General features: G+C 46.8%; 1 protein-coding gene across 1 annotated transcript; it reads left to right on the top strand.

Annotated features, from left to right (window-relative positions):
- The first annotated feature begins 23,668 nt into the window (after positions 1–23,668).
- Positions 23,669–26,491, top strand: LOC123093143 (chloroplastic import inner membrane translocase subunit TIM22-2). The gene is made up of 5 exons (XM_044515053.1): positions 23,669–23,962; positions 24,384–24,448; positions 24,544–24,616; positions 24,701–24,754; positions 26,021–26,491. The coding sequence occupies exons 1-5, from the start codon at positions 23,794–23,796 to the stop codon at positions 26,257–26,259; spliced, it is 600 nt and encodes a 199-aa protein (XP_044370988.1). The 5' UTR covers positions 23,669–23,793; the 3' UTR covers positions 26,260–26,491.
- The last annotated feature ends 963 nt before the right edge of the window (positions 26,492–27,454 follow it).

The raw sequence follows: 27,454 nt of genomic DNA, 5'->3' as shown, positions 1-27,454 counted from the left end.
CCGGATGGTAACAGGAGACAAGGGACACGATGTTTTTACCCAGGTTCGGGCCCTCTCGATGGAGGTAAAACCCTACTCCTGCTTGATTAATAGTGATGGTTGGGGTAGTACAAGAGTTGATCTACCACGAGATCAGAGAGGCTAAACCCTAGAAACTAGCCTATGGTATGATTGTTGTTCGTCCTACGGACTAAAACTCTCCGGTTTATATAGACACCGGAGAGGGCTAGGGTTACACAGAGTTGGTTACAATGGGAGGAGATCTTCATATCGAATCGCCAAGCTTGCCTTCCACGCCAAGGAAAGTCCTATCCGGACACGGGACGAAGTCTTCAATCTTGTATCTTCATAGTCCGGGAGTTCGGCCAAAGGTCATAGTCCGCCTATCCGGACACCCCCTAATCCGGGACTCCCTCACCCATGTTTTGCTTTCTTCTTGGAGGGGTTATCCTCCATTGCCTCATCGCCATTTGTTTCTTTTGGAGTTTCCACCATATATATATCGTATGAAGAGGTGGCTGTCCACCGCCCTGTGGGCGGTGGATCCTGTGTGTCTCCTGCATCGTCGTTCATGCCGTCGATGTCTTCTGAGTCGAAGTCAAGCACGTCGGTTAAATCATCGACCGTGGCAATGTAGTGGGTGGTGGGTGGGCAGCGAATTCCTTCGCCGCCTGCTTCCCACTCAAGCCGGACATAGTTCGGCCTAGAGCCTCCCGACAAAGAGAGAGACTTTAGTGGGTTCAGCATGTTGCCAAAGGGCGAGTGCTGAAAGATGTCCGCAGCGGTAAACTCCATTACCGGAGCCCAACCAGGCTCGAGGGTATGCGGACCGGAACCAACAACCGGATACGAGTCCGGGGGCCCGGGGTTACAGGCCGCCACAGAGGTGAGACCCGTGTTCGGCTCTACCACCGATGAGTATGTGGCCTGCGGGGTGGGGTCCACCCCTTCGTCCTTGGGCAACGCAACATGCTCCAGATTTAGATCCGGGGCCACTACAGGGGTGATGTCCCGAGGCTAAACCCTAAGAGCTAGCCTATGATGGTATGATTGTAATTGTCATCGGCCTGCTAAGGACCATCCTCTCCGGTTTATATAGACATCGGAGAGAGCTAGGGTTTACATGGAGTCGATTACAAGGAAGGAAATATAATATCTGGATCGTCAAGCTTGTCTTCCATGCAAAGAAGAGTCCCATCCGGACACGGGCCGGAGTCTTGTGTCTTGTATCTTCATGCTTCAATAGTCCGGACGATGTATATAGTCCGGCTCTCTGGATACCCCCTAATCTAGGACTCCCTCACCTGGACTGGGCTTCGTCGGATGAGGTGTCCGCGCTGCAAACACACATCAAGAGCATGGTGGAGAAGAACACCAAGCTTGTCAACGTAATCCAGGTGATGCTTTTTTGCCGGATACTTCCGTGCCAAAGCCGGACTTGCAATTTGTGGGAGTTCGATCCGGCCCACCAGACCTTGCAACAGTTCTTCGGTGCTACACACGTAGGCATCTAGAAGGTGCTTTTTAAGGCCAATGAGACATGGCCCAAGACGACCGAGGACCGTGGGTACAGCCTGACCCATCCGCCAGTCCGGTAAGTTTTTTGTATTTCAAGGTGTATCCTTCACCTGTACATTCAAGGAAGATGTCTGAGTTTCCCTATCTGTCTTTCCAGGGCTGGACAGAGAAGGCGGAGCGGATCCAGTGTCCGGCTCCACTGCCCGAAAAACCAGCTATCCCACTTCTAACGAAGATGCTGGTTTCGGCGCCCTACCAGGCGCCGGAGAAGAAGGTCAAGGAGACTGGGAGTGGCCTCCATTGTAAAGGCACTTCGGACGTGACGTCCAAAGACGTCGAAACCCACTCCTCCCCCGCCACCGAGGACGACGAGGAGGAGTAAAGCAACTCTCCCCCAGAGGGGGGAAGGAAGTAAAGGATGGCCTCCATGGATTTGGAGGCAGAGGCGTCCAAGAAGGGGAAGGTCTCCCTCGCGAACAACTCCGCGTTGGACACTGATAGTAGCTCCAAGTGGCGCCCCAGGGAGAAGCCCCTGGCCGAATCGTAAGTACTCAAAGGCACCTATACACACATATATCCAACTTCTTTACTTCATGGTTTTAATATGTCGAATCATGCGCTACAGTCCGGCCCACGCCCGCCCCCAGTGATAGTCATCTTCGGGGAATTCGCTGGATCCAAATGTGATGGACAGCGGGTCACTTCCGGCGGCCTCCTCTCCCAAGGCCATGGACGACGCTGAGGTGTTGTCTCGAAGGACCTCCCCAGGCCAGGGAGAGATACAGGAGGCCGTCAGGGTGGCGCTAGAGGGTGATACCTCGGCTGCCAAACACATGAGGGAGCAAATCTCCCCGGAGACTGGCGATGGGGGCCATATCCAATTCGGCCCCCAGCCGAATACTATTTCGGAGGCCCATATGGATTCGGAATCAGGCAAGCAGCCTCCTTCAAAAGAAGGAGGCGCACCTATTCCGCCAGTGACCTATGTCCATCCAGAGCCACCGGATACTCTACTGGAAGCGCTACAAAGTGCTTCCATTCTGGAGGAACACTGTGTCCATATGGGTACGGTGGTTGAGAGGGTTCAGTCTGCTAAGAGCGGGCTGACCGAAGCCTGCACCAGCCTTCTAACAGGCTTTGAGGTATGTGACGTAATTATGCAAAAAGAATGTCATAGTATAGACAGTAGCCCCTGAGACACTGTCCGGTGCTCGAAAAGAGAAGCCAGATAGAGGATCAAATAATTTTCGCAAGAGACTAACCATACATGTTTATGTGAATAAGCAGGCGTCAGTGCTGGTTGCGACCTCCCATTCTGCCGAAGTCTCCAAACTGAAGCAGAGTCTGGAGCGGGCCGAGGAAGAGCTCGGCCGTGTGAAAAAACAACTAGAGGACAAGCAAGGTATGCAATGGCCTATTCAGATCTAAAAAGATATGAATTGTTTGTGTTGATCATGGTATCATGATATTTCGTAGGAGCTGCGACCGAGGTGGAGACTCTCAAGAACACGCTGGCCGAGGCCCAGAAGAGAGCGGCAAAGGAACAAGCCGCCCGTGAAAAACACAAGGCCAGGGTCGGGGAGGTCCAGTAGGAGCTCCAGGACGTTGTGAAGAAATGTGAGTCCTTGGAGCGCAAGAATGCGGACCAAGGCCCACCAAAGCACACAAGAAGCCCGGGTTAAAGCCCAGGGCGCCCTCCAGGAGATCGAGGAGTCCAGGAAAATCGCGGCGGGTAAGGCCTTTATTATGCAGAGCAAATTTGTGAAGAGAAGGTACCTCTTACTAACCCGGATTTGGAGTTCTCCAGGAGCGTTTGCGGATCTGCCGTGCAGTGTTGCTGATGCTGCAGAGTTCTTCCGAGCCGAACAGGGGAGCTCAACGGAGAAGCTATTCTGGTCGTAGTACCTTGCGCCAGAGCATCCGGTGCCCTTTAGCGATTAGCTGAAATAGCTAACCGAACTGCATAGGGTGGCCGAATTGGCCATGAAGGATTTGATAATCCGTCTATGGCCTACCGAAGCCAATACCCAGCAGCTGCTTTGGGCTCGTGAAGCGGTTGGTCGATGCCTACCCTCGGCTTGATGCCATCAAGCGGTCGTTTGTATAGAAGGTGCGCGGATGCCCTTCGCCCGTGTCAAGTTGCAGTGGGTGAAGTTGGACGCCGTCAAGCTTGCGACCGAGGGACCGTCCGCGGGCAAGGAGCACTGCATGCCCGAGCGGTATTTTGATGATGTCCTGAACCGGTCCCGCATTGTAGAGGGCTAGTGTGCAAAATACATTATCTTTGAATGAAAACATTCATGTTATCATGTCCTGTATTATGAAACAAAGCCGATATGTAATATAATGCTTGTTGTTTATTTAAAATTTTGCCTCCTGTGCGGCCGTTTTATTAAATCTGAGAGTTGGCCAGTCGTTGGCTTCAGCCCCCACGTAGGTAGTACGGGGGTGTTCGGGTTGAAACCTAAACACTCTTGATCCAAGAGTTTGGTCCTTGAAGGAGGTGTTTAGCGCAGCGAACCAGGCAATTGGACTATATGGCTTTATCACTCTCACTTAGCCATAGGAGTTTGACAATAAAAATGTAGGCACAACCCCTAGTTAGTATTTGTTAATCCGAACTAGGGTGTTGTAGACACCTGATCGGGTGGAGGCCGATCTGTCGCATAATACGGGAAAAAAATTGCAAGAGATTTTAACCTCCGAATAGCTGACCAGCTCTCTGACACGTCTCCGTCGTATCTATAAATTTTTATTGTTCCATGCCAATATTCTTCAACTTTCATATACTTTTGGCAACTTTTTATATTATTTTTGGGACTAACATATTGATCCAGTGCCCAGTGCCAGTTCCTGTCTGTTGCATATTTTTGTTTCGCAGAAAACCCATATCAAACGGAGTCCAAACGGGATAAAAACGGGCGGAGAATTATTTTGGAATATTTATGATTTTTGGGAAGTAAAATCAACGCGAGACGATGCCCGAGGGGGCCAGGAGATAGGGGGCGCGCACCAGGGAGGCAGGTGCGCCCTGGACTCTCTTGGGCCCCCCGTAAGGCGGGTGATGCTCTTCTTTTGCCGCAAGAAAGCTAATTTTACGAGAAATATCTGGGCGAAAGATTCACCCCAATCGGAGTTACGGATCTCCAGATATAAAGGAAACGGTGAAGGGGCAGAATCAGAGAACGCAGAAACAGAGAGATAGATCCAATCTCGGAGGGGCTATCGCCCCTCCCAAGCCATGGGAGCCAAGGACCGGAGGGGAAACCCTTCTCCCATCTAGGGGTTTCCTTCTCCCATCTAGGGAGGAGGTCAAGGAAGAATAAGAAGAAGGGGGGCTCTCTCCCCCTTGTTTCTGGTGGCGCCGGAGCGCTGCCGGGGGCCATCATCATCACCGCGATCTTCACCAACACCTCCACCGTCTTCACCAACATCTCCATCACCTTCCCCCATCTATATTCAGCGGTCCACTCTCCCGCAACCTGTTTTACCCTCTACTTGAACATGGTGCTTTATGCTTCATATTATTATCCAATGATGTGTTGCCATCCTATGATGTCTGAGTAGATTTTCATTATCCTATCGGTGATTGATGAATTGCTATGATTGGTTTGAGTTGCATGTTTTATTATTGGTGCTGTCCTATGGTGCCCTCCGTGTCGCGCAAGCATGAGGGATTCCCGCTGTAGGGTGTTGCAATGCGTTCATGATTCGCTTATAGTGGGTTGCGTGAGTGACTGAAACACAAACCCGAGCAAGGGGATTGTTGCGTATGGGATAAAGGGGACTTGATTCTTTAATGCTATGGTTGGGTTTTACCTTAATGAATCTTTAGTAGTTGTGGATGCTTGCTAGAGTTCCAATCATAAGTGCATATGATCCAAGAAGAGAAAGTATGTTAGCTTATGCCTCTCCCTCAAATAGAATTGCAATAGTGATTACCGGTCTAGTAACATAGTCAATTGCTTAGGGACACTTTCATAACTCCTACCACCACTTTTCCACACTCGCTTTATTTACTTTTTTGCATCTTTATCTAAACAGCCCCTACTTTTTATTTACATGTTCTTTATTATCTTGCAAACCTATCCTATCACACCTACAAAGTACTTCCAGTTTCATACTTGTTCTAGGTAAAGCGAACGTCAAGCGTGCGTAGAGTCGTATCAGTGGCCGATAGGACTTGAGAGAGTATTTGTTCTACCTTTAGCTCCTCGTTGGGTTCGACACTCTTACTTATCGAAAGAGGCTACAACTATCCCGTATACTTGCAGGTTATCAAGACCTTTTTCTGGCGCCGTTGCCGGGGAGTCATAGCATGGGGTGAATATTCTCGTGTGTGCTTGTTTGCTTTATCACTAAGTAATTTTTATTTGTTGTTCTTAGTTGTTTTCTATCTTTAGCTATGGGTAGGAAACGCAAATTACCAAAAAAAATAGTTGTACCTACTGAACCAGTGGTTGAAGAACCACTCAAAATCTATCACACTCCTGAAGCTTTTTACTTGGATCATCTTCGATCCCTTTGTGCTCGTGCTGAAACCCCCACTAGTTTAGTTGAGGGCAAATCTTTAGATGAGCATGCTTGTTTGTGCAACACCGTATATCTGGAAAAGGGAAACTAGTATGGGATCAAATTCAACGTTTGCAATGCTATGCTTGGAATTTATGTGAAATATATGAGTTTACTTGTTGTTCTGAAGACCCTAAGAAACACCTACCCTATCAACGCTTGTTTAGTGATAATGGAATCGTATCTTAGTATGCTAAGGGTGTTTACAATTACTATGATGTTCAACAAAATGAAGAAGTTGTTGCTTTTAAAGGTGCTTATGAGATTGCCTCTTTGATTGAAAAGTATGATGCTACTCTTTACAAATCTGAAAATTTTGCCATATTTCAATATTGTTATGATAATTATGCTTCTAATGCCTATGTTAAACCATATATTGAGAAATTCTCCGCTGTCCAAGAAGAGACTAATATTTTGCAGGAAGCTATGGAAGAAGAAATTGATGAAACTGTGAGCTCATTGGATGAAAAAGATGATGAGGAGAGCGAAGAACAAAAGGAGGAAGAGTGAATTAGCTACCCGTGCCCACCTTCTAATGAGAGTAACTCTTCAACTCATACATTGTTTAATTTCCCTTCGTGCTTACCGAAGGATGATTGCTATGATGATTGCTATGATGATTGTTATGATCCCGTTGATTCTCTTGAAATATCCCCTTTTGATGATGCTTGCTATGCTTGTGGCCAAGATGCCAATATGAATTATGCTTATGGAGATGAACTTGCTATAGTTCCTCATGCTAAACATGAATTTTTTGCTATTGCACCCACGCATGATAGTCCTATTATCTTTTTGAATTCTCCCTACTACACTACATTGGAGAAGTTTGTGCTTATTAAGGATTATATTGATGGGTTGCCTTTTACCATTGCACATGATGATTTTGATGAATGTGATATGCATGTGCTTGCTGCTCCTACTTGCAATTATTATGAGAGAGGAGTTACATCTCCGCCTCTCTATGTTTCCAATATGATAAAATTGCAAGAAACTATTTATACTATGCATTGGCCTTTACTATGTGTGCATGAATTGTTCTTTTATGACATGCCGATGAATAGGAAGAGATTTAGACTTCGTGGTTGCATGATATATGTTATTTTCTGCTCACTACTAAATTATAAATCATTGTTAGTTAAAATTGTCTTTGATATACCTTGGGATCCGGGTGGATCCATTACTTGAGCACTATATGCCTAGCTTAATGGCTTTAAAGAAAATGCTGCCAGGGAGACAACCCGGAAGTTTTATAGAGTCATTTATTTCTGTTGAGTGCTTTTATATAGTTTAAAAACAAAAAAGTAAAGAGGGAAACCTAAAAACTTTTCCAAAAAGGAAAGTGAAAGTAAGAAAGACAAGCATTGTTGAAGTGGGAGAGCTCCTTGAACTTTGTTCATGCTCACGGAAACTTTGTGAATCTTGATTACAGAAACTTTTCATCAAAAATAATTATCCCCTTGTACAATTCCATTGTATTATAAAAATAATGTGCCAAGGTTTGCCTTTAGGATGTTTACAATGCTTGTTGGTTTGTACGGTGCAAGACAGAAACTTTGGCTGTAGTGCACGATTTTACATTTTTAACTGGAACGTCAATTAGTTCTGATTACTTTTGCACTGTCTTTCTGTACAACTTGTTTATTTTTCCTAATTGTGGTAGAATTTTTGGGGTACCATAAATATGGTGGATGTTCAGATTGCTACAGACTGTTCTGTTTTTGACAGATTCTGTTTTTTGATGCATAGTTTGCTTGTTTTGATGAATCTATCAATTTATATCAGTGGATTAAGCCATGGAAAAGTTATGTTACAGTAGACACAATGAAAAAACAAAATATGAATTGGTTTGCTATAGTACTTAGAGTAGTGATTTGCTTTATTAAACTAACGGATCTTACCGAGTTTTCTGTTGAACTTTTGTGTGGATGAAGTGTCTAAACGAGGAAGTTTCGATATGAGGAAAAGGAAGAGAGGCAAGAGCTCAAGCTTGGGGATGCCCGAGGCACCCCAAGTAAATATTCAAGGAGACTCAAGCGTCTAAGCGTGGGGATGCCCCGGAAGGCATCCCCTCTTTCTTCAACAAGTATCGGTATGTTTTCGAATTCGTTTCGTTCATGCATTATGTGCAAGTATTAGAGCGTCTTTTGCATTTAGTTTTCACTTTTATTTTATGCACCATGCTGGTATGAGATAGTCCTTGGTTTATTTATAGAATGCTCATTGCACTTCACTTAAATCTTTTGAGTATGGCTTTATAGAATGCTTCATGTGCTTCACTTATATCATTTGAAGTTTGGATTGCGTGTTTCTCTTCACATAGAAAACCGCCATTTATAGAATGCTCTTTTGCTTCACTTATACTTGTTAGAGCGTGGGCACATCTTTTGTAGAAAGAATTAAACTCTCTTGCTTCACTTATATCTATTTAGAGAGATGACAGGAATTGGTCATTCACATGGTTAGTCATAAAATCCTACATAAACTTGTAGTGATGTGTCACGACCGGTTTTCCGGGTATTAATTTCCCAGAAAATGGCCTTTGTGCTCACTAGCCCCAGGATTACTGTTAGCTGATGAGGCACCAACTTGATACAGAAACTCCAAGCAAAAATACATAATATGTAGTACAAGACCATTCTGGCCTATGAGTACAACATAAGGTTGCTAGTGGTTGATGGCGGAAGCGGTTTGTGGATCATCACCGTTATGGGACTCCATTTCCCACAAGAACAGCTGACCAAGTTAACTCCTATCTTCGCGAGGCTGCTATCACCGTTGCTTAGGTTCCGGGGCTGTCATCGCAATGCTCCTCTCCATGCAAGGAAATCTGGCCAAGACAATAGCCAGGGACAAGCCAGTGAGTACTTTGAATGTACTCGCAAACATTATGAACACAGGTATAATATGACAAATCATGCTCTAAAATATTCTATGGTCATAACGTCGGTCATAAAATAAATTCTCTGATGCATGCAAGTAGGTTATTTATATGCAACATGAATATGTAGTAACAGAGTAGTAATAAAGTGCACCGATCGGGTGTCTGAAGCGACGCCTCAAAAGGATAGTAAATAACGAGCATGCCTTAGTTGGGCGTCTGAGCGACACCACATAAATGGCTTATAAATAATAGAAACAACAAGCATGCCACAGTCGGGCGTCTCAGCGACACCACATAAAGGGCTTATAGAGTAAATAATTAACAAGCATGCCACAATCGGGCATCTCAGCGACACCACATAAAGGGCTTATAAGGAAAGTAAATAACAGTGAATATCCAGGAGGTAGGACCGTCCCAGGGATACCCAGTACTTCAAATAATATGAAGAGGTTAATCCATAATAATAATAATCATAGTCATCATAAGTCACACGTCATGATCCATGTTCTGGTTTAGTAGTTTCTCCTCCGAAGACCGACGCTAAGACCGACACTTGACCCAACCCAGACTGTACTCCTTAAACATGGACACGGCTATTCGAATAGATTTAATCTCTGCAGAGGGTGTACTCTTTACCCACGAGTAACGGATTCCTTTAGTCCATCGGGACTAATTCCGTCTACGGTCTTTTAATTGAAAACACACCTGACCTGCACACACCAGCTTAACTTACAGGTGTCTGGAATCACCCACGACACCTGTCAAGCAAAACTCTAAGTGGGGAGGCTACAACCTCGCGTAGCATGGGATCAAATTTATATCACGCGCTCTAAGGGGTGGCCTCCCCTCTCGGTCCCAACCGGAAACACCCATGCCCCCTGACCGGATGACTGGCTTTAATCCATGGCCATGGAACCCTCATCCCGGCCCCTCTGTTTGGTGTGTGCTAGAAAGGGGTTGACGACTTACTAAACCGTACCCTACTTGTTGTAGGGACAAGTGGTAGTACAAAACAAGTATGGGGGTTATTGGAACAAGACTCGATCTATGGTCGACTCAGGAGGTTTAAGTATTCCCTACACGATTAGCATAATGAATATATTTCATCCAACAGACAGAATCACCACCCATCATACCCCATCATGCCATGCCGGACACACTCGTCTCGACGAGGAACTAGGGACAAGCTCGGGTCTACCCAAGACAGAGACTTTCCCGGCTTCCTTCTGGCAGGCACGAAAAAGCATTCGAGGACGATTGCTGTCACAAGCATGACCATTTCCAACAGCAAGGAAATCTCCAATATGCATGAGATCATTAATATGCACTCATGAGTTTGAACATATCATCACATAAAATAATGGACACTCCGTGTCGAGGTGGTATTGTAACCGTGTCAGACAACACACACAAAATTATGCCCGAGTTCAGAATGCTTGCCTTCAAGTTGTGGAGGGTGAGGTGCACTCCAAAACTTTTGAAAGTTATAATCTCCCCTCCAAATTCCTATTTTCAAAAATTATTCAAATAAAACATACTTTAAAAACAGTGCAAAAAAATTGCTTGGAAAATTTTCAAATAAATATGAAAATAAACTAGACAATATTTGGGAAACAACAGAAAAAGAATCAAGTCATTTGGAGTTTTATTTAAAAAGATATAGCCAGTCAAAGTTTAGTCAATATTCTGTTTTTAATAAAAACCAGAAAAAGAAAACGTTTCAATGAGAATACGCTTTCGAAGCAGGGGAGACGTACTCAGGTCGTTTGCACTTTCACTTAAAACACATGGCGGCGGGGCTGGTCACTGACAGTGGGTCCCTTGGGCCCACTGGTCAGGTTTGACCAGTCGCCCGCGTCTTCTCCCTCCTCTGCCCGAGCAGGGCGGGGCTTCCGGCGATCGCCGCTGATGAACGGCGGCTCCCCACGGGGATCCAAGGACAGGGATAGATCCACCGGATCAGGGCAGTCCTCCCGGTGGTTGACTGGACGGCGAGGACGGAGGGAGTCGCCGATGGCGAGCTTCGCGGCAGGGATGGCTTCGGGAGGTATTAGGGGTCTGGGCTATGGTGGCTCTCGGTCGGGGCTAAGGTGGTGGGCGGCTCCGCATGGTCACGTGGGGTCGGGTGGTGGCGCTGGATGGACTGGAGGGGCTTCGGTTGCGACGAAATCGGCCGGGACTTGGCGGCGGCCGAACCGGCCGGAGGCGGGGAAGACGGCCTTCCTCTCCTCGATTGCTGGCCATGGTAGCTCTAGGGGGATAGCTTGAGGTTGCTTGAGGACTCGGTTGAGCTCGGGGGCCCTTATATAGGCGGTGGAGGTCGGTCCCGAGGCGGTCGGCGATAAGAACGACGGCAAACCGCCTTTCTGTGCTGCAGGGCGATGTGGCGGCAACGCGAGCTAGAGGACGGCTTGCGGATAGGATCGTGCTGTCCCAGAGGGAAGCTGGCGCGCTGGGATGGCTCGGGCGGCGTCGACACGGCCGGGGCCTGCTGCGGCCGTCAGCTAGCCGCCACGGCCGACCTGACGGTGGCGCTGTGTGGTGCCAGGGGTGGTCGGGGTGGCTCTGTCGTGTAGGAGGAGACGGGGCGTGCTGGCTGCGGTTGGCCAAGGGCCAGAACGGGCGCGGGGTGGGTGGCAGCGAGACGCGGCGGCTTGGTGCACGCGCGTGCAAAACGTGCGCTCTGGGCGTGCCCAGAGCACGCACGCTAGCTTCTCGACGAAATGCCAATGCATGCTACAGGGCTTGGGTGAGGCTGGCAATTAGCAGACCTAGGTTAGAAGTAGATAGGAGCTTAGTGGACAAGGTTTCTGGGTCAGTGGATCAAGTTCACAGTGTAGACTAAAACTTATGCCAAATCTGGCCATGCACACAAGGTGCTCGACAGAATGCCACATGCACATAGGCATTTCTTGGGGTGGTCAAACTCTCTAGGCTGGTGTCTCTTTAGATAATAGAGAGGGTGGCAAGGTCATTTGGGCAAAACCATAAACTTGCTAATGCAAGTTTTGCAAATCTTCAGTTTTGGACAGAAAGAAGAAGGCATGATTGCATGCACTTAAAATCCTCCAATGGGTCCACTCTCATGGACTTAAGTGTTTGGTAGGGTGGTCTACAAGCAGGAGGAAAAATCATTGGAAGAAGGGCAAGCAAAAACATGGTTGCAGTACAAATCACCTAGTTGAACCAGAATGCAAATGAGGATGATTCACTCAAATTTTTCAAAGAACATAACTGGGTTTTTGCATAAAGTTGAATAATATACTCCTATTAACATCCCATAATTTTGGTGGAAGTTTTAAAGAAATAATTAAATAGGTTGTAATGCAAAATTGCCCACTGGACCAGATTTGAAAACTTGGTGTAGAGCTAAAAATCTCTAATGAACATAAGATATTTTTGCATAAAAGTGATTTAAAAACATCACATGACATCTCCAAATTGTGGTGGGATTTTTAAATAAATTTACGAAAGGGTTGTAGTGCAAAAGAGGCCCTGAAACTTATAAAAATTATTTTTAAAAGAAATAAGGCTCAGGGAAAAATAATTATGCAAATAATCCCACTGATAAAAGAATTGTTTTATTTGAGAGGGCAAATAAGTCCAACCATGATTGAAAAGTTTTCACTTGGGGTAAAAACTCCATAATAATAAAGCAAAGAATGGTTCTGAAATCAAAAGGGAATCCAGAAAAAAAAAGTTTAAGTTTCCTGGCAAAATTTTGATTAATAAAACAAGGTTAAAATTTTGGGGTGTCACAACACTACACCCCTTAAGAAAAAATCTCGTCCTTGAGATTTGTTAAGAGTTGTTTTTGAAAATATCATTCCTGTTAGTTGAAACTAGAAAGTTTTACTCATAGCACAAACTTTGTGTCGCCGAGGTTGGTTTTTGGCAGATACATCCGAGGTTAAAATGCAATCGCGCATCAACATACTCATGCATGGCTACTATTTAAAATAGGGTGCACAAGCAAACAACATTTAATTACGGTGATACAGGATCACACAATTACAAGGTGAGGACATACTAAGACTCGGTACTGCTCGAGTGACTCAATCTACCTCGTTAATATCTAAGCGGGCGTGCCTTGCGGACGTCGAGGCTTCGCCACGGTTTTCACCGTCGGGATTAGCTGGAGTGGGTTGAGGGGCTGCGGGGTCGGGGTAGCGATGATGACCGTCGCGGGGATTGTTGGCCACAATCCTGTTGGAGTGTGCTCCCAAAAGGCGACGAAGCACTTCTAGGGTCATCAAAGCACCTTGGTTGATGGTTGGGGCTGACCTCAAGGTCTCGATCGGTTGTCCGAACAGCACGACTGGGTTGTCAGCGTCGGGCTCATCTTCTCTTCTTGCTGGGGCTCGGCGGATCAGTTCTCCACGAGCTACGATCAGATCAAGGGTGATCTGATCGAACAGTTCCTCTAGTGCACTTACATAGCGCACCAGATGCAATAATGCAGGATCCGTCTCGTGATCTCCGTTGGCGGTCGGGGATGAGCGATGGTCTTTTCCTACCAATCTATCCCCCTAGGAGCATGCGCGTAGTACTTTGTTTTCAATGGCTTGTAGATTTTTGCAATAAGTATATGAGTTCTTTATGACTAATGTTGAGTCCATGGATTATACGCACCTTTACCTTTCCATCATTGCTAGCCTCTTCGGTACCGTGCATTGCCCTTTCTCACCTCGAGAGTTGGTGCGAACTTCGCCGGTGCGTCCAAACCCCGTGATACGATACACTCTATCACGCATAAGCCTCATTATATCTTCCTCAAAACAGCCACCATACCTACCTATCATGGCATTTCCATAGCCATTCCGAGATATATTGCCATGCAACTTCCATCATCATCATATACATGACTTGAGCATTCATTGTCATATTGCTTTGCATGATCGTAAGATAGCTAGCATGATGTTTTCATGGCTTGTCCATTTTTTTGATGTCATTGCTACGCTAGATCATTACACATCCCGGTACACCGCCGGAGGCATTCATATAGAGTCATATCTTTGTTCTAGATATTGAGTTGTAAGTAAATAAAAGTGTGATGATCATCATTATTAGAACATTGCCCCAGTGAGGAAAGGATGATGGAGACTATGATTCCCCCACAAGTCGGGATGAGACTCCGGACTTTGTGAAAAATAAAAGAGGCCAAAGAAGCCCAGATAAAAAAAGGCCAAAGAAGCCCACCAAAAAAAGGGAAAAAAGAAAAAAAAGAAAAAAGAAAAAAATGAGAGAAAATGAGAGAAGGGGCAATGTTACTATCCTTTTACCACACTTGTGCTTCAGAGTAGTACCATGTTCTTCATAGAGAGAGTCTCCTATGCTTTCACTTTCATATACTAGTGGGAATTTTCATTATAGAACTTGGCTTGTATATTCTGATGATGGGCTTCCTCAAATGCTCGAGGTCTTCATGAGCAAGCAAGTTGGATGCACACCAACTTAGTTTTCAGTTTGAGCTTTCATACACTTATAGCTCTAGTGCATCCGTTGCATGGCAATCCCTACTCCTCGCATTGACATCAATTGATGGGCATCTCCATAGCCCATTGATTAGCCGCATCAATGTGAGACTTTCTCCCTTTTTGTCTTCTCCACATAACCCCCACCATCATTTTCTATTCCACCTATAGTGCTATATCCATGGCTCAAGCTCATGTATTGCGTGAAAGTTGAAAAAGTTTGAGATTACTAAAGTATGAAACAATTGCTTGGCTTGTCATCGGGGTTGTGCATGATTAAATACTTTGTGTGATGAAGATAGAGCAACAGCCAGACTATATGATTTTGTAGGGATAACTTTCTTTGGCCATGTTGTTTTGAAAGACATGATTGCTTTATTGGTACGCTCGAAGTATTATTGTTCTTATGTCAAATGATAGACTATTGCTTTGAATCACTCGTGTCTTAATATTCATGCCATGATTAGATATTTGATCAAGATTATGCTAGGTAGCATTCCACATCAAAAATTATCTTTTTTATCATTTACCTACTTGAGGACGAGCAGGAACTAAGCTTGGGGATGCTGATACGTCTCCATCGTATCTATAATTTTTGATCGTTCCATGCCAATATTCTTCAACTTTCATATACTTTTGGCAACTTTTTATATTATTTTTGGGACTAACATATTGATCCAGTGCCGAGTGCCAGTTCCTGTCTGTTGCATATTTTTGTTTCGCAGAAAACCCATATCAAACAGAGTCCAAACGGGATAAAAACGGACGGAGAATTATTTTGGAATATTTATGATTTTTGGGAAGTAAAATCAACGCGAGACGATGCCCGAGGGGGCTAGGAGATAGGGGGGCGCGCCCTGGACTCTCCTGGGCCCCCCATAAGGCGGTTGATGCTCTTCTTTTGCCGCAAGAAAGCTAATTTTACGAGAAAGATCTGGGCGAAAGATTCACCCCAATCGGAGTTACGGATCTCCAGATATAAAGGAAACGGTGAAGGGGCAGAATCAGAGAACACAGAAACAGAGAGATAGATCCAATCTCGGAGGGGCTCTCGCCCCTCCCAAGCCATGGGAGCCAAGGACCAGAGGGGAAACCCTTCTCCCATCTAGGGAGGAGGTCAAGGAAGAAGAATAAGAAGATGGGGCTCTCTCTCCCCCTTGCTTCCGGTGGCGCCGGAGCGCTGCCGGGGGCCATCATCATCACCACGATCTTCACCAACACCTCCGTCGTCTTCACCAACATCTCCATCACCTTCCCCCATCTATATTCAGCGGTCCACTCTCCCGCAACCCGCTGTACCCTCTACTTGAACATGGTGCTTTATGCTTCATATTATTATCCAATGATGTGTTGCCATCCTATGATGTTTGAGTAGATTTTCATTGTCCTATCGGTGTTGATGAATTGCTATGATTGGTTTGAGTTGCATGTTTTATTATTGGTGCTGTCCTATGGTGCCCTCTGTGTCGCGCAAGCGTGAGGGATTCCCTCTATAGAGTGTTGCAATGCGTTCATGATTCACTTATAGTGGGTTGCGTGAGTGACTGAAACAGAAACCCAAGTAAGGGGATTGTTGCGTATGGGATAAAGGGACTTGATGCTTTAATGCTATGGTTGGGTTTACCTTAATGAATCTTTAGTAGTTGCGGATGCTTGCTAGAGTTCCAATCATAAGTGCATATGATCCAAGAAGATAAAGTATGTTAGCTTATGCATCTCCCTCAAATAGAATTGCAATAATGATTACCGGTCTAGTAACGTAGTCAATTGCTTAGTGATACTTTCATAACTCCTACCACCACTTTTCCACACTCGCTTTATTTACTTTTTTGCATATTTATCTAAACAGCCCCTACTTTTTATTTACGTGTTCTTTATTATCTTGCAAACCTATCCTATCACACCTACAAAGTACTTCTAGTTTCATACTTGTTCTAGGTAAAGCGAACGTCAAGCATGCGTAGAGTCGTATCAGTGGCCGATAGGACTTGAGAGAGTATTTGTTCTACCTTTAGCTCCTCGTTGTGTTCGACACTCTTACTTATCAAAAGAGGCTACAACTATCCTGTATACTTGCGGGTTATCACTCTCGCCGCATCACAATCAGTTTTCGGCTTTCTCTACTGAGGTGTTTATCCGGATAAACCAGAAACACAATGACAGTAGTTCTCCCTTTACTACCCTAGCCGATAGAACGAAACGTAAGGTAGCAAGCATAGAAGCCGGACAACCCAACTATTGACCAAAGACATGATTCGGAGCCGATGCATATAATGCTAAATTTGGGGTGCCGAACTATACTGCAAAAAGTGTTCAGACTTTGTTGCCGTAGTATGGAGCACAATGAAGCTCCTGGCGAATTAAGGAGTACCAAATTGTACGGGTGCAATCAATAAGAATAGCAAAATAAAATGAAGTAGTAAGCCATTGCCACATAAGTTGGGCCGCAAACTGTTTCCATTATAGTTTGATTAACACGTCAAAGCGTATTTATACAAATAGTGTGATAAGCAACATGGTTGTTTAACATGCCGAGACCAAGGGGGGCTGCATGTGGGTCCTGAAAATAGGTAGAGTGATCGTCAAGAAGACCACCTAGAGATTCCCCCACACATCTATGCTACTTGCCGCTTTGGTATATCCATCCTTCGAAAGGATCGATGATCAGGCCGTCGTGAGGGGCCTGCTAAAAATAAACCTGAAAAGGATAAAAAGAAAAGGAAAAATATGCGTGCCTAGGGAAGGCCGAGCCGTATTATGGACCACAATCGAGTTACGCCTCCATCTTTGCCCATGGTATTTTGAGTGCGTAGTTATGTACGCGCGCTACGTATGCCGCCATTTGGTCGGGACTGAGATGGAGGCCGAATTGCTAGTCAAACTCCTAACGAGCTTGACTGTCATGCCGCGGAGTAGTCCGGACTCATTTAACAGTGTCCGGGATCTTGGCCGCTGAATTAATATTCTCCTTGATAAGGCCGCTCTGTACTTCCACTGCGAGGGCCGCGGTGTGCTCCTCGATACGGAGGGAGCGTTCCGTGTTTCCATTGACTGTTATGACACTGCCTGTTCCGGTCATCTTGAGTTTGAGATAGGCATAGTGTGGCACCGCATTGAATCGAGTAAATGCAGTTCGTCCGAGTAGTGCATGATAGCCACCGCGGAAGGGGACGATATCGAAGATCAAGTCCTCGCTTCGGAAGTTTTCCGGAGATCCAAAGACGACTTCCAATGTGATTGAGCCCGTGCAGCGGGCCTCTACACCTGGTATTACTCCTTTAAGGTAGTTTTTGTGGGCTTGATCCTTGATGGATCGATGCCCATCTTGCGGACTGTATCCTAATAGAGCAGGTTGAGGCTGCTGCCACCGTCCATGAGGACTCTTGTGAGGTGGAATCCATCAATGGTTGGGTCGAGGACCAATGCAGCTGAACCGCCATGACGGATACTGGTCGGATGGTCCCTACGATCAAAGGTGATCGGGCAGGACGACCATGGGTTGAATTTTGGGGCAACTGGCTCTGTCGCGTAGACGTCCCTGAGCGCGCGCTTGCGCTCCCTCTTGGGGATATGGGTAACGTATATCATGTTCACCATTTTAACCTGGGGGGGGGACTTCTTCTGTCCCCCTGTGTTCGGTGGACGAGGATCCTAGTCGTCGTCCTTACTTTGCGACCCCTTCTCCTTGTTCTCAATATTTAACTTACCAGCTTGTTTAAAGACCCAACAACTTCTGTTGGTATGATTGGCTGGTTTATCGGGGGTGCCGTGGATCTGACATGGACGATCGAGTATGCGGTCCAAGCTGGATGAGCCCGGATTGTATCTTTTAAATGGCTTCTTCTGCTAGCCGGACTTGGAGCCACTGAATCCGGCGTTGATCGCTGTGTCATCGGTATTGTCACCGTTGCTTCGATGCTTGTGACTGTTGCGTCGGGGTTTGCCATTGCTATTTCTAGCTTCAGAGGTACCAGGTTCGCTTGCATTATTATTGCTACGGGCTAGCCAGCTATCTTCGCCCGCGCAAAAGCATGTCATAAGTGTTGTGAGGGCTGCCATGGACTTCGGCTTTTCTTGGCCGAGGTGTCAGGTGAGCCATTCGTCGTGGATGCTATGCTTAAAGGTCGCTAGGGCTTTGGCATCTGGACAGTCGATGATCTAGTTCTTTTTAGTTAGGAACCTGGTCCAGAATTTCCTGGCTGACTCTCTGTGCTGTTGAACTATGTGACTTAAGTCATCGGCATCCGGAGGTCGGACGTATGTACCTTGGAAGTTGTCGTAGAAGGCGTCTTCCAAGTCCTCCCAGCTGTCAATAGAGTTTTCTGGCAGGCTATTTAACCAGTGCCGAGCTAGTCCCTTGAGTTTTAGTGGGAGGTATTTGATGGCATGAAGATCATCGCCGCAGGCCATATGAATATGGAGAAGAAAGTCCTCAATCCATACCACGGGATCTATTGTTCCATCATACGTTTCGATATTCACGGGTTTAAACCCTTCTGGGAATTCGTGCTCCATTACTCATCAGTGAATGGCGCCTCTATATCGGGCCAAGTCGCATCACAGCTCGGATGGAGTCCGTCTGCGGTTTTCGGCCCGGATGTTGTTATGCTTGTCACGTCCGGCTAGATAGCCATCGTCGCGCATTGGGGCATGCCCCCGCGACCTGTAGATCGATCTGGTTTGACCTGCTCTATTTTCCAGGTCCTGCCGCATGTCATATGTATATCCCCGAGCTGTTGTGTCTCTACCTTTACGGTGAGGTGGTATGGGCTGATGTTCGGCTTGAGTTGCTGTTTTGTCCCGGCCATGTTGTGGTCGGTCAGCCGCGTTATGCGCTGATAGTATGGGCTCAAGTGCTTCGTCGTCTAATTGAGGTAGCAGTTTACACTTTGGGCAACTTTTGGGTTGGGCGCTCGAGGCAGTATTCCTCGGCTGCCAGGACATTAGTCCACCTGTCGTTGAGTAGATCTTTATCAGCTTGAAACTGCAGCTGCTTATTTTTCAGGCTCCTTGCAGTGGCTATTAGTCGGTGCTTAAAGCGCTCCTGCTCGAGAGGTTCCTCAGGCACGATAAAGTCTTCGTCGCCGAGGCTCACCTCATCCTCGAAGAATGGAAGATAATTGTTGTCCTCCGAGTCTTTGTTTACAACCTGTTCATCAGGGCTAACTTGCCCATCTTCCCGATCGTCCTGTTCGGAGGTTGGCTCAACGGGTTCTTCTTCGTCTTCGACGTCGTCCGGAGTATTGTTGTCTCTCGTGCCGGTATTGCTGTCTTTTCCATGACGTGGTTTAGAGCTGCGCTGCTGATGTCAGCGCTTTGGTTGTATCTCAGGAGGTTTATCCTCGACTGGATTCTTCTCGTTATCCCTGTTACCCTCTTTGGGTGTATCCACCATGTACACATCATACGAAGAGGTGGCCGTCCATCCTTCGGTAAATGGCGGGTTTTGGGCCTGCTCCTCTCCGGCATTGTCGTCCATGCCATCGATATCTTCCGAGCCGTAGTCGAGCATGTCAGTTAAGTCTTCGACAGTGGCTATGAAGTGGATGGTGGGTGGGACATGAAATTCCCTGCTCTCAGCCCCTAGTCCGGGTTGGCCGTAGTTTGGACTCTGCTCCTCTGTAATGACGAGGGATCACATCAAGTCCAGAGCCTCGCTTAAAGGAGAGATTCGGCCAAGGAGGAAAGACTTCATGGAGTACGGCGAGAAGGAGACTCCTTGGCCGAGTTCACACGATGCTAACTCCGAGGTTTCGGAGCCAGTGTCCGGAGAAGAGTCCGGCTTCATGATGGTTGCCAGCGACACTACTTTCTCCGACTCTCCCGTACTGGGCTTAGTGGCTGTAGATAGTCCGGCGGGCTCAAGAATCCCGTCTTCGGACCTGGCGATGAGCTCCGGATCTAAGGCCAAAGCGGAGGTTGGAGTTGTGAACCCTTGGAAGATCAAGTCTCCTCGGATATCAGTGACATAATCCATATTTCCAAAACTAATCTGGTGACCTGGGGCATAGCTATCGATCTGCTCTAGATGGCCAAGTGAGTTGGCCCGCAGTGCGAAACCGCCGAATACGAAGATCTGTCCGGGGAGAAAGACCTCCCTCAGGGCAGTATTGTTGTAGATGATGGATGGAGCCATTGAACCTTTTGATGACGACACAGCGGAACTCTCAATGAAAGCACCAATGTCGGTGTCAAAACCAGCGGATCTCGGGTAGGGGGTCCCGAACTATGCGTCTAAGGTCGATGGTAACAGGAGACGGGGGATACGATGTTTACCCAGGTTCGGGCCCTCTTGATGGAGGTAACACTCTACTTCCTGCTTGATTGATCTTGATGAATATGAGGATACAAGAGTTGATCTACCACGAGATCATAATGGCTAAACCCTAGATGTCTAGCCTGTATGATTGTCATTGCCTCTACGGACTAAACCCTCCGGTTTATATAGACACCGGAGGGGCCTAGGGTTGTACAGAGTCGGTTTACAGAGGAAGGAATCTTCATATCTGAACGCCAATCTTGCCTTCCACGCAGAGGAGAGTCCCATCCGGACACGGGAGGAAGTCTTCTGTCTTGTATCTTCATGGCCCATCGGTCCGGCCCACATCACATAGCCTGGACGCCTAAGGACCCCTTAATCCAGGACTCCCTCAGTCATCAAATCACATAAACTCATAATACAAATCGTTATCGAACGTTAAGCGTGCGGACCCTACGGGTTCGAGAACTATGTAGACATGACTGAGACACATCTCCGATCAATAACCAATGAGGAACCTGGATGCTCATATTGGCTACTACATATTCTATGAAGATCTTTATCGGTCAAACCGCATAACTACATACGTTGTTCCCTTTGTCATCGGTATGTTACTTTCCCGAGATTCGATCATCGGTATCATCATACCTAGTTCAATCTCATTACCGGCAAGTCTCTTTACTCGTTCCGTAATGCATCATCCCGCAACTAACTCATTAGTCACATTGCTTGCAAGGCTATAGTGATGTGCATTACTGAGAGGGCCCAGAAATACCTCTCCGATACACGGAGTGACAAATCCTAATCTCGATCTATGCCGACCCAACAAACACCTTCGGAGACACCTATAGAGCATCTTTATAATCACCCAATTATGTTGTGACGTTTGATAGCACACAAGGTATACCTCCGGTATTCGGGAGTTGCATAATCTCATAGTCAGAGGAACATGTATAAGTCATGAAGAAATCAATAGCAATAAAACTCAACGATCATAATGCTAAGCTAACGGATGGGTCTTGTCCATCATATCATTCTCTAATGATGTGATCCCGTTCATCAAATGACAACACATGTCTATGGTCAGGAAACATAACCATCTTTGATTAACAAGCTAGTCAAGTAGAGGCATACTAAGGACACTCTGTTTTTGTCTATGTATTCACACATGTACTAAGTTTCCGGTTAATACAATTCTAGCATGAAAAAGAAACATTTATCATGATATAAGGAAATATAAATAATAACTTTATTATTGCCTCTAGGGCATATTTTCTTCAGCGGTTAAGTGCTTAACATACGCAGAGGGAAACCTCGCAATCCAGTCGACTGATGCTAACGCCCGGTCCAGACGAACTCGAGTGTAGCTCCCTCCCGTGACCTTTTTCTCGAACGTCCCCGAACTGTCGCGGCTTTGCCCGCGCTGCGGCAGTTCCAGCTAAGGAGACTCATTGTGCTCGGCGGTACTCCACCCGGAAGTCCTCCGATGTTGCCTCTGATGTGTTGCCGCTCCTCATGCTGTTGCCCTTTTCCCGATTAAACTTCTCCACTGTCTGATCAAACTTAGCCCGCTTTGGATCCTGTTTTGGCGGTGAACTGAGTGGTACCTACGGTGGAGGCAGGGCCAACACCCCTCCCCTATCGCCACCACCGGCTTTGGTCAACTGAGAGCTAGCCATTGTAGTTGGGTCAGTTTGGGGTCGCTTACTGTTTCCATCTGTGTCCTCCATGTTAGCATCATTATTACCACTGCCTCCAGAAAACTGCCTGGTTTTTGTTGGTGCCTTTCGAGCAGTTGGCTTGGCTCTACTCTTCGCCTCTCCCGGACCCGGTCCTGCTCCTCTGAACCAAGTAGATTTTAGATTTTTGAACACCAGTGCTGAAGGAGGGTGAATGCCACCCCCATGTTCCTTATATTGGTGACCTAGCCTGCCACAAACTGCACACCAGTTCGGCAGTCTTTCATATTTGACACAAAAAATCATGTGCTTGTCGCCGATCTTTAGTGACACAACATTTTTCAGCGGCTTGGTGACGTCCACCTTTACACAGACCTTGAAGAAATTCCCTCGAAATCATGGGATGCAGTCTCGGCATAGACCAGCTCTCCCAACTTCGCCGCCAAAGAAGGTATCTGAGATACATAGCCATTTGGGAAATCATGTATCTGTGCCCAGATCTCCAGCAAGTCCAGCTTGATAGACGACGGCTTAGTGAAGCCATCATACTCTGTCAGGATCACGGCATCACCCCGATAATTCCATGGACCCTCCAGCATCACTCTTTCCCAATCCCCAAGGCACGAGAATTGCATAGTGTAGAGGTTGTCCTCGAGTGGGCGTATATTGACCCTCTGCACGAGATCCCATGCTGACCTCATGTTCTTGTAGAACCAAAATTGGCTATAGGTTTTCTCAATGTGAACCCTAGCAATTGCCATCCACCTCGTAGCTTCTGGCAGTAGAGCCTTTTGATCTACAACCACGTCATCTAGGTCCTTGTCCGAGAGGCCCAACTACTTCATCATTGCCTCCAGATCCTCCTGATCTCCCGATCCAGAAGGTTTGGTCGCCATCGCTATTCCCTTGCGCGAAGAATCTTACTCGCCGGGCCCTTGACCTAACCCTAGAGCTCCCGCTAGACTGCCTTCCCCCGCCAAGATCGGGTAGCGATACAGAGATCACCCCGTGATCGATTCGAGCAGGGAGAGGCTAGACGAGACGGGATCGGGGAAGAGAAAATCTCAACAGCGGCGAGATCGCCGCCGAGAGGACGAGAACCCTAGCCATCACAGAGATTTACGTGGTATTGGAAGAACTGTTTAGAGGGCACCTTGCAACGGACGATTTCTCTGTCCTGCGGTACGATGGGGCTTGTTTTTTTTTTTCTGAGACATACGATTGGGCTTGTTTAATATGGCTGTTCGATTGGGCTTGTAAAGCCGGCCGGCCGGCCGGCCTACCCAACAACCTTGGAGGGACTGGCAGCGGGACCCGCTTACCAGAGGCTGGAGTCCCGTCCTATACTCCAACCCTGGGCCTGGGCAAACGAAACAGGAAGCGATAACGAAACTCGCAGAGAGGACGGACATGGCGGCGAGGAGCGACAACGAGTCGGACGGCGACGTGGGCACCAACCCCGCCGAGGGGGGCTCGTCCCTGTCCCTGCCGCCTCTAGCTGCCGGTCCAGCCGTATGCGTCCTCCGGTCCGCCGGGGACTTCGCCGGCGGCGCCTTCGTCGGATCTATCTTTGGATATGGTAATCCCCCCCGCCCCACCCTCTTATCCTTTTCCGGATTACTCTGCTCTGCGGTGATGGCTCCGTTAATCATGTCGTGGGTACTTTCGTGAATTTCTATTATCGGTGTTCAATTCCTATCAGGAACTTGATTATATATGACATTTGGTTGCCTTAGTAGGTTTTGCGCCCAGTTCTTGGTAGACTAAGAGTATAAGATTGTCCACATTTGATACAATTCCTTGTATTCATTTAATCTTCAATTCCTTGTATTCATTTAGTCTCCAATTCCTTGTATTCATTAAATCTTGATTTTGATCCTTATTGTGTTAGCATAACGGAAGCACTACTGGTATACATGTTGTCACTAACAACACCTGTGACACCCGATTTAACTTCCTCACACAAAATCCTTATGTTGCATAACGGATTCTGTTTTCAGGACAAGGTTTGCTATCTAAGAAGGGCTTGAAGGGCTCACTCGGGAATGCAGGGTCTTCTGCCAAAGTTAGTGTTCACCTTTGTGTGCATATTCTTAACTAGGAAATTGCACTATCATTTTCATAAAAAGCTTTGCTAATGATAGAAATTTCTTGGATCAGAGTTTTGCAGTTCTTTCTGGCGTCCAGAGTTTGGTTTTGTGCTTGTTGAGGAAGCTACGTGGGAAAGATGATAGTATGTGTTCTGTTCAGCGGTCAGCTTTTTGGTAACACCTTGGGAGTTGGATACATAGTATGAACTAACATGTTCCTTTTGCAGTCATCAATTCCGGCATTGCTGGTTGTTGCACAGGTCTTGCTTTGAGTTTTCCAGGTACATTCACATTGAACTACCAACATTTTCACAGCTCACTTATTATTGAACTTGGTATTGTTTAGTATAGTATGGAGAAGTTGTAATGCGATATTCTGTGGTATTGCATAACATTGTGAAGAAAATTGGTAGTACTTGCAAGCAATATTTGGTTGTGTGTTCAATTTCTGGTGATCAACTTACTCTGTACTGTTATTCATATTGCTGGATTGCCTACAAAAGTTCTGTCAATATGAACTGCTAAGCACCTATGCGTGGATTGTGGGATGACCCTTTGTAATCAACACTTTGAGCACGTTATAATTAGTACAACGGTTTGTCAGCGAACTGTGTAATTTATCCATTGAGTGATAAAATAACTTTCAGGTGTGCTTCTAGTTCATGATGTATATTTGTTATCAAACTTATATAGAGAACTCGAGCACAAATGTATACTGAAGTTTGCCCAGAAATACAAGACTGGAGTGCTTATTATAATTATCATAGAATTTGAAGTAAATTAATTTACAAGAAGTCCAATATCGCGTGTAAGAAATTCAGTAAAATCAGGAGCCTTATTCTTTGAATGATATAACGAAGCACCAAGTACAATTTTGACAGTAAAAGGCACTCACTGCCTATCTTGCTTGTTAATGGAGTCCTGCAGCCACTATAGAAGAGTGTATGAGAGTCCATTTAATTAACCAATGCCCTTAAAAACAAATTGAGATGCTGTCCAGGACTTCACATCTTGCTGTCCAATTATACTGGACCGCTCATGCGTTTATTCTGGATAATTCACTGATGCTAATATAGCAAAGCTGGTGGTATGCTAAAGACATTCTTAAGCATAACGCATACCTACTTTATTCACACTGCATCCCTCTGCTGCTTTACTAGTACATGTGCTTTTGAGTCATGCCATTTCATTCAGTGTTGTATCAAGTGTCTTCAGTTGGTCTGTGAAAAGAGGAAGTTTGCACTGAAACGATATTTCAAGAATGGTTTTATCTTGTCGAGATCATTTGTGCATTCTCTACCCCAAGCTCCACTATCATTTTGTTAAGTTGTTGAGGACGGGGCGTCGACCCGTTGGCTAGGCAGCTGGGGTAGCTGCCAGCCCACCCGAGTTCGAGCCTTTGCTTTGACGTGCGGTGCTGGCGGAGTTTCTTATATAAAAAAATGCCAACGAGGGTTAGCCCTTGGGTTGGTCTCATTTTTCATTTTGTTAAGTTGCTGAGGCTTTGGTGGCATGGTTTTCTTACACGCTTGTTTGTCTGAATCCAGGTACACCACAAGCGCTGCTTCAGAACTGCGCCACCTTCGCAGCATTCTCATGCATCATGGAGGGGCTCAACAAGCAGCAGACCGCGATGGCACACACCCTCACTGGGAACGCCTTGACCTTCGCTCACGACAATGGCGCGGGCGTCCTCCCCCCCTTCACTCTCCCCCCAATCCTCGACGCTTCCGATGCTTTTGCCTCATGCTGCCAGGCCTTGGTCGCCAAGCCTAAGAAGCACTAGACAGCAGCATTAGGAGGGAGAGTGAGATATGCTCAGGAAACCTAGCTAGCTCCTAACGTTATGTAAATTTTGCTTTTGGATAATGTCGAAAATCTAGATTGTTTGCTTTTTCAGCCGGGTGTTTTTTGTCGCCGCGTTTCGTGGCGTGGGCTTGCTTTGTTGATGATATGAAGGATAGATTTTGTTGACCCGGAAGATAAGATGTCGTGGAAAATTTTGCTTGATGGCTGTATCTGCTTTGTTAAAATGGTTGAAGCGTTGCTACTCTCCAACAGTGAGAGCCGCGTGGTATTTATTCATAAGAGATGGTGACCGTTTACAGGATGCGTACGTTCATAGGAAGCGTACGAGTTAATTAAGACTATGAATTCTCATCTAGCATCCCATGTATTGAGAGAGAGAGAGAGAGAGAGAGAGAGAGGAGTTGAGGTTACATGTCGTGGTGGGCGCACGACAGAATTCAAGGGATGGCTAAAGAGAGGAGGATGCTCGAGGGCGCTGGTGGGCTCCAGAGGCGAGGTTGACATGAGCGGGCGCGGGACGCCGGACATACCCAGGTTCGGGGCTATTCGAAGAGATAATACCTCTAGTCCTGGGCCGCTATTCGAAGAGATAATACCTCTAGTCCTGCCGAGTGTAGTTGGATGATCGATAGTACAATGTTGCTCCTGGAGCTGTTTGGAAGAGGAAGGAAGCTGGCCAAGGCTTTGGGCTGCTCCTTCTCTCCGGTGTTGTGGTTTGGTGGCTAGTCCTATGCTTACTTGCTTGTCCCTTGTATCTGTTTCTCATCTGCTACTTCGTACATGTAGGCGTGGGTTCCTGGGGGGTTTTATAGATCAACCTACCCAGGGTTACAATGGTAATACGCCGAGTCGGTGGGTCCGTATTGTCGGTGTCCGAGATACCGGGCTGGGTCTCGCTGAGGGCTTGTGGTTCGCCGGGTTCCCCTAGGTGCGGGCCCCGCGTGCCTAGGGGGACTGTGTGCCGTCTTGTCGATCGTCAGGGCGTGGCTGAGTCGAGTCGCGTACAGTGCTCTCCGTCAGGCTGCCGCTTGCTGTCGTCAGCGGCGAGGGCGGGAGCACTGTTGCCGCGCCAGCCCCGGTCAGCGGGTAGGTAAGGGGCACTGTTGCCACGCTCCGGCTGACCATAGGCATGGGTCGAAGCACTGTTGTCTTGGTGTCGGTGATTGAAGTCT

The sequence above is a fragment of the Triticum aestivum genome, chromosome 4B (assembly GCF_018294505.1).
Source record: "Triticum aestivum cultivar Chinese Spring chromosome 4B, IWGSC CS RefSeq v2.1, whole genome shotgun sequence".
Classification (NCBI taxonomy): domain Eukaryota; kingdom Viridiplantae; phylum Streptophyta; class Magnoliopsida; order Poales; family Poaceae; genus Triticum; species Triticum aestivum.
The sequence above is the reverse complement of the archived record's forward strand: the minus strand, read 5'-3'. Positions and strand labels throughout refer to the sequence as shown.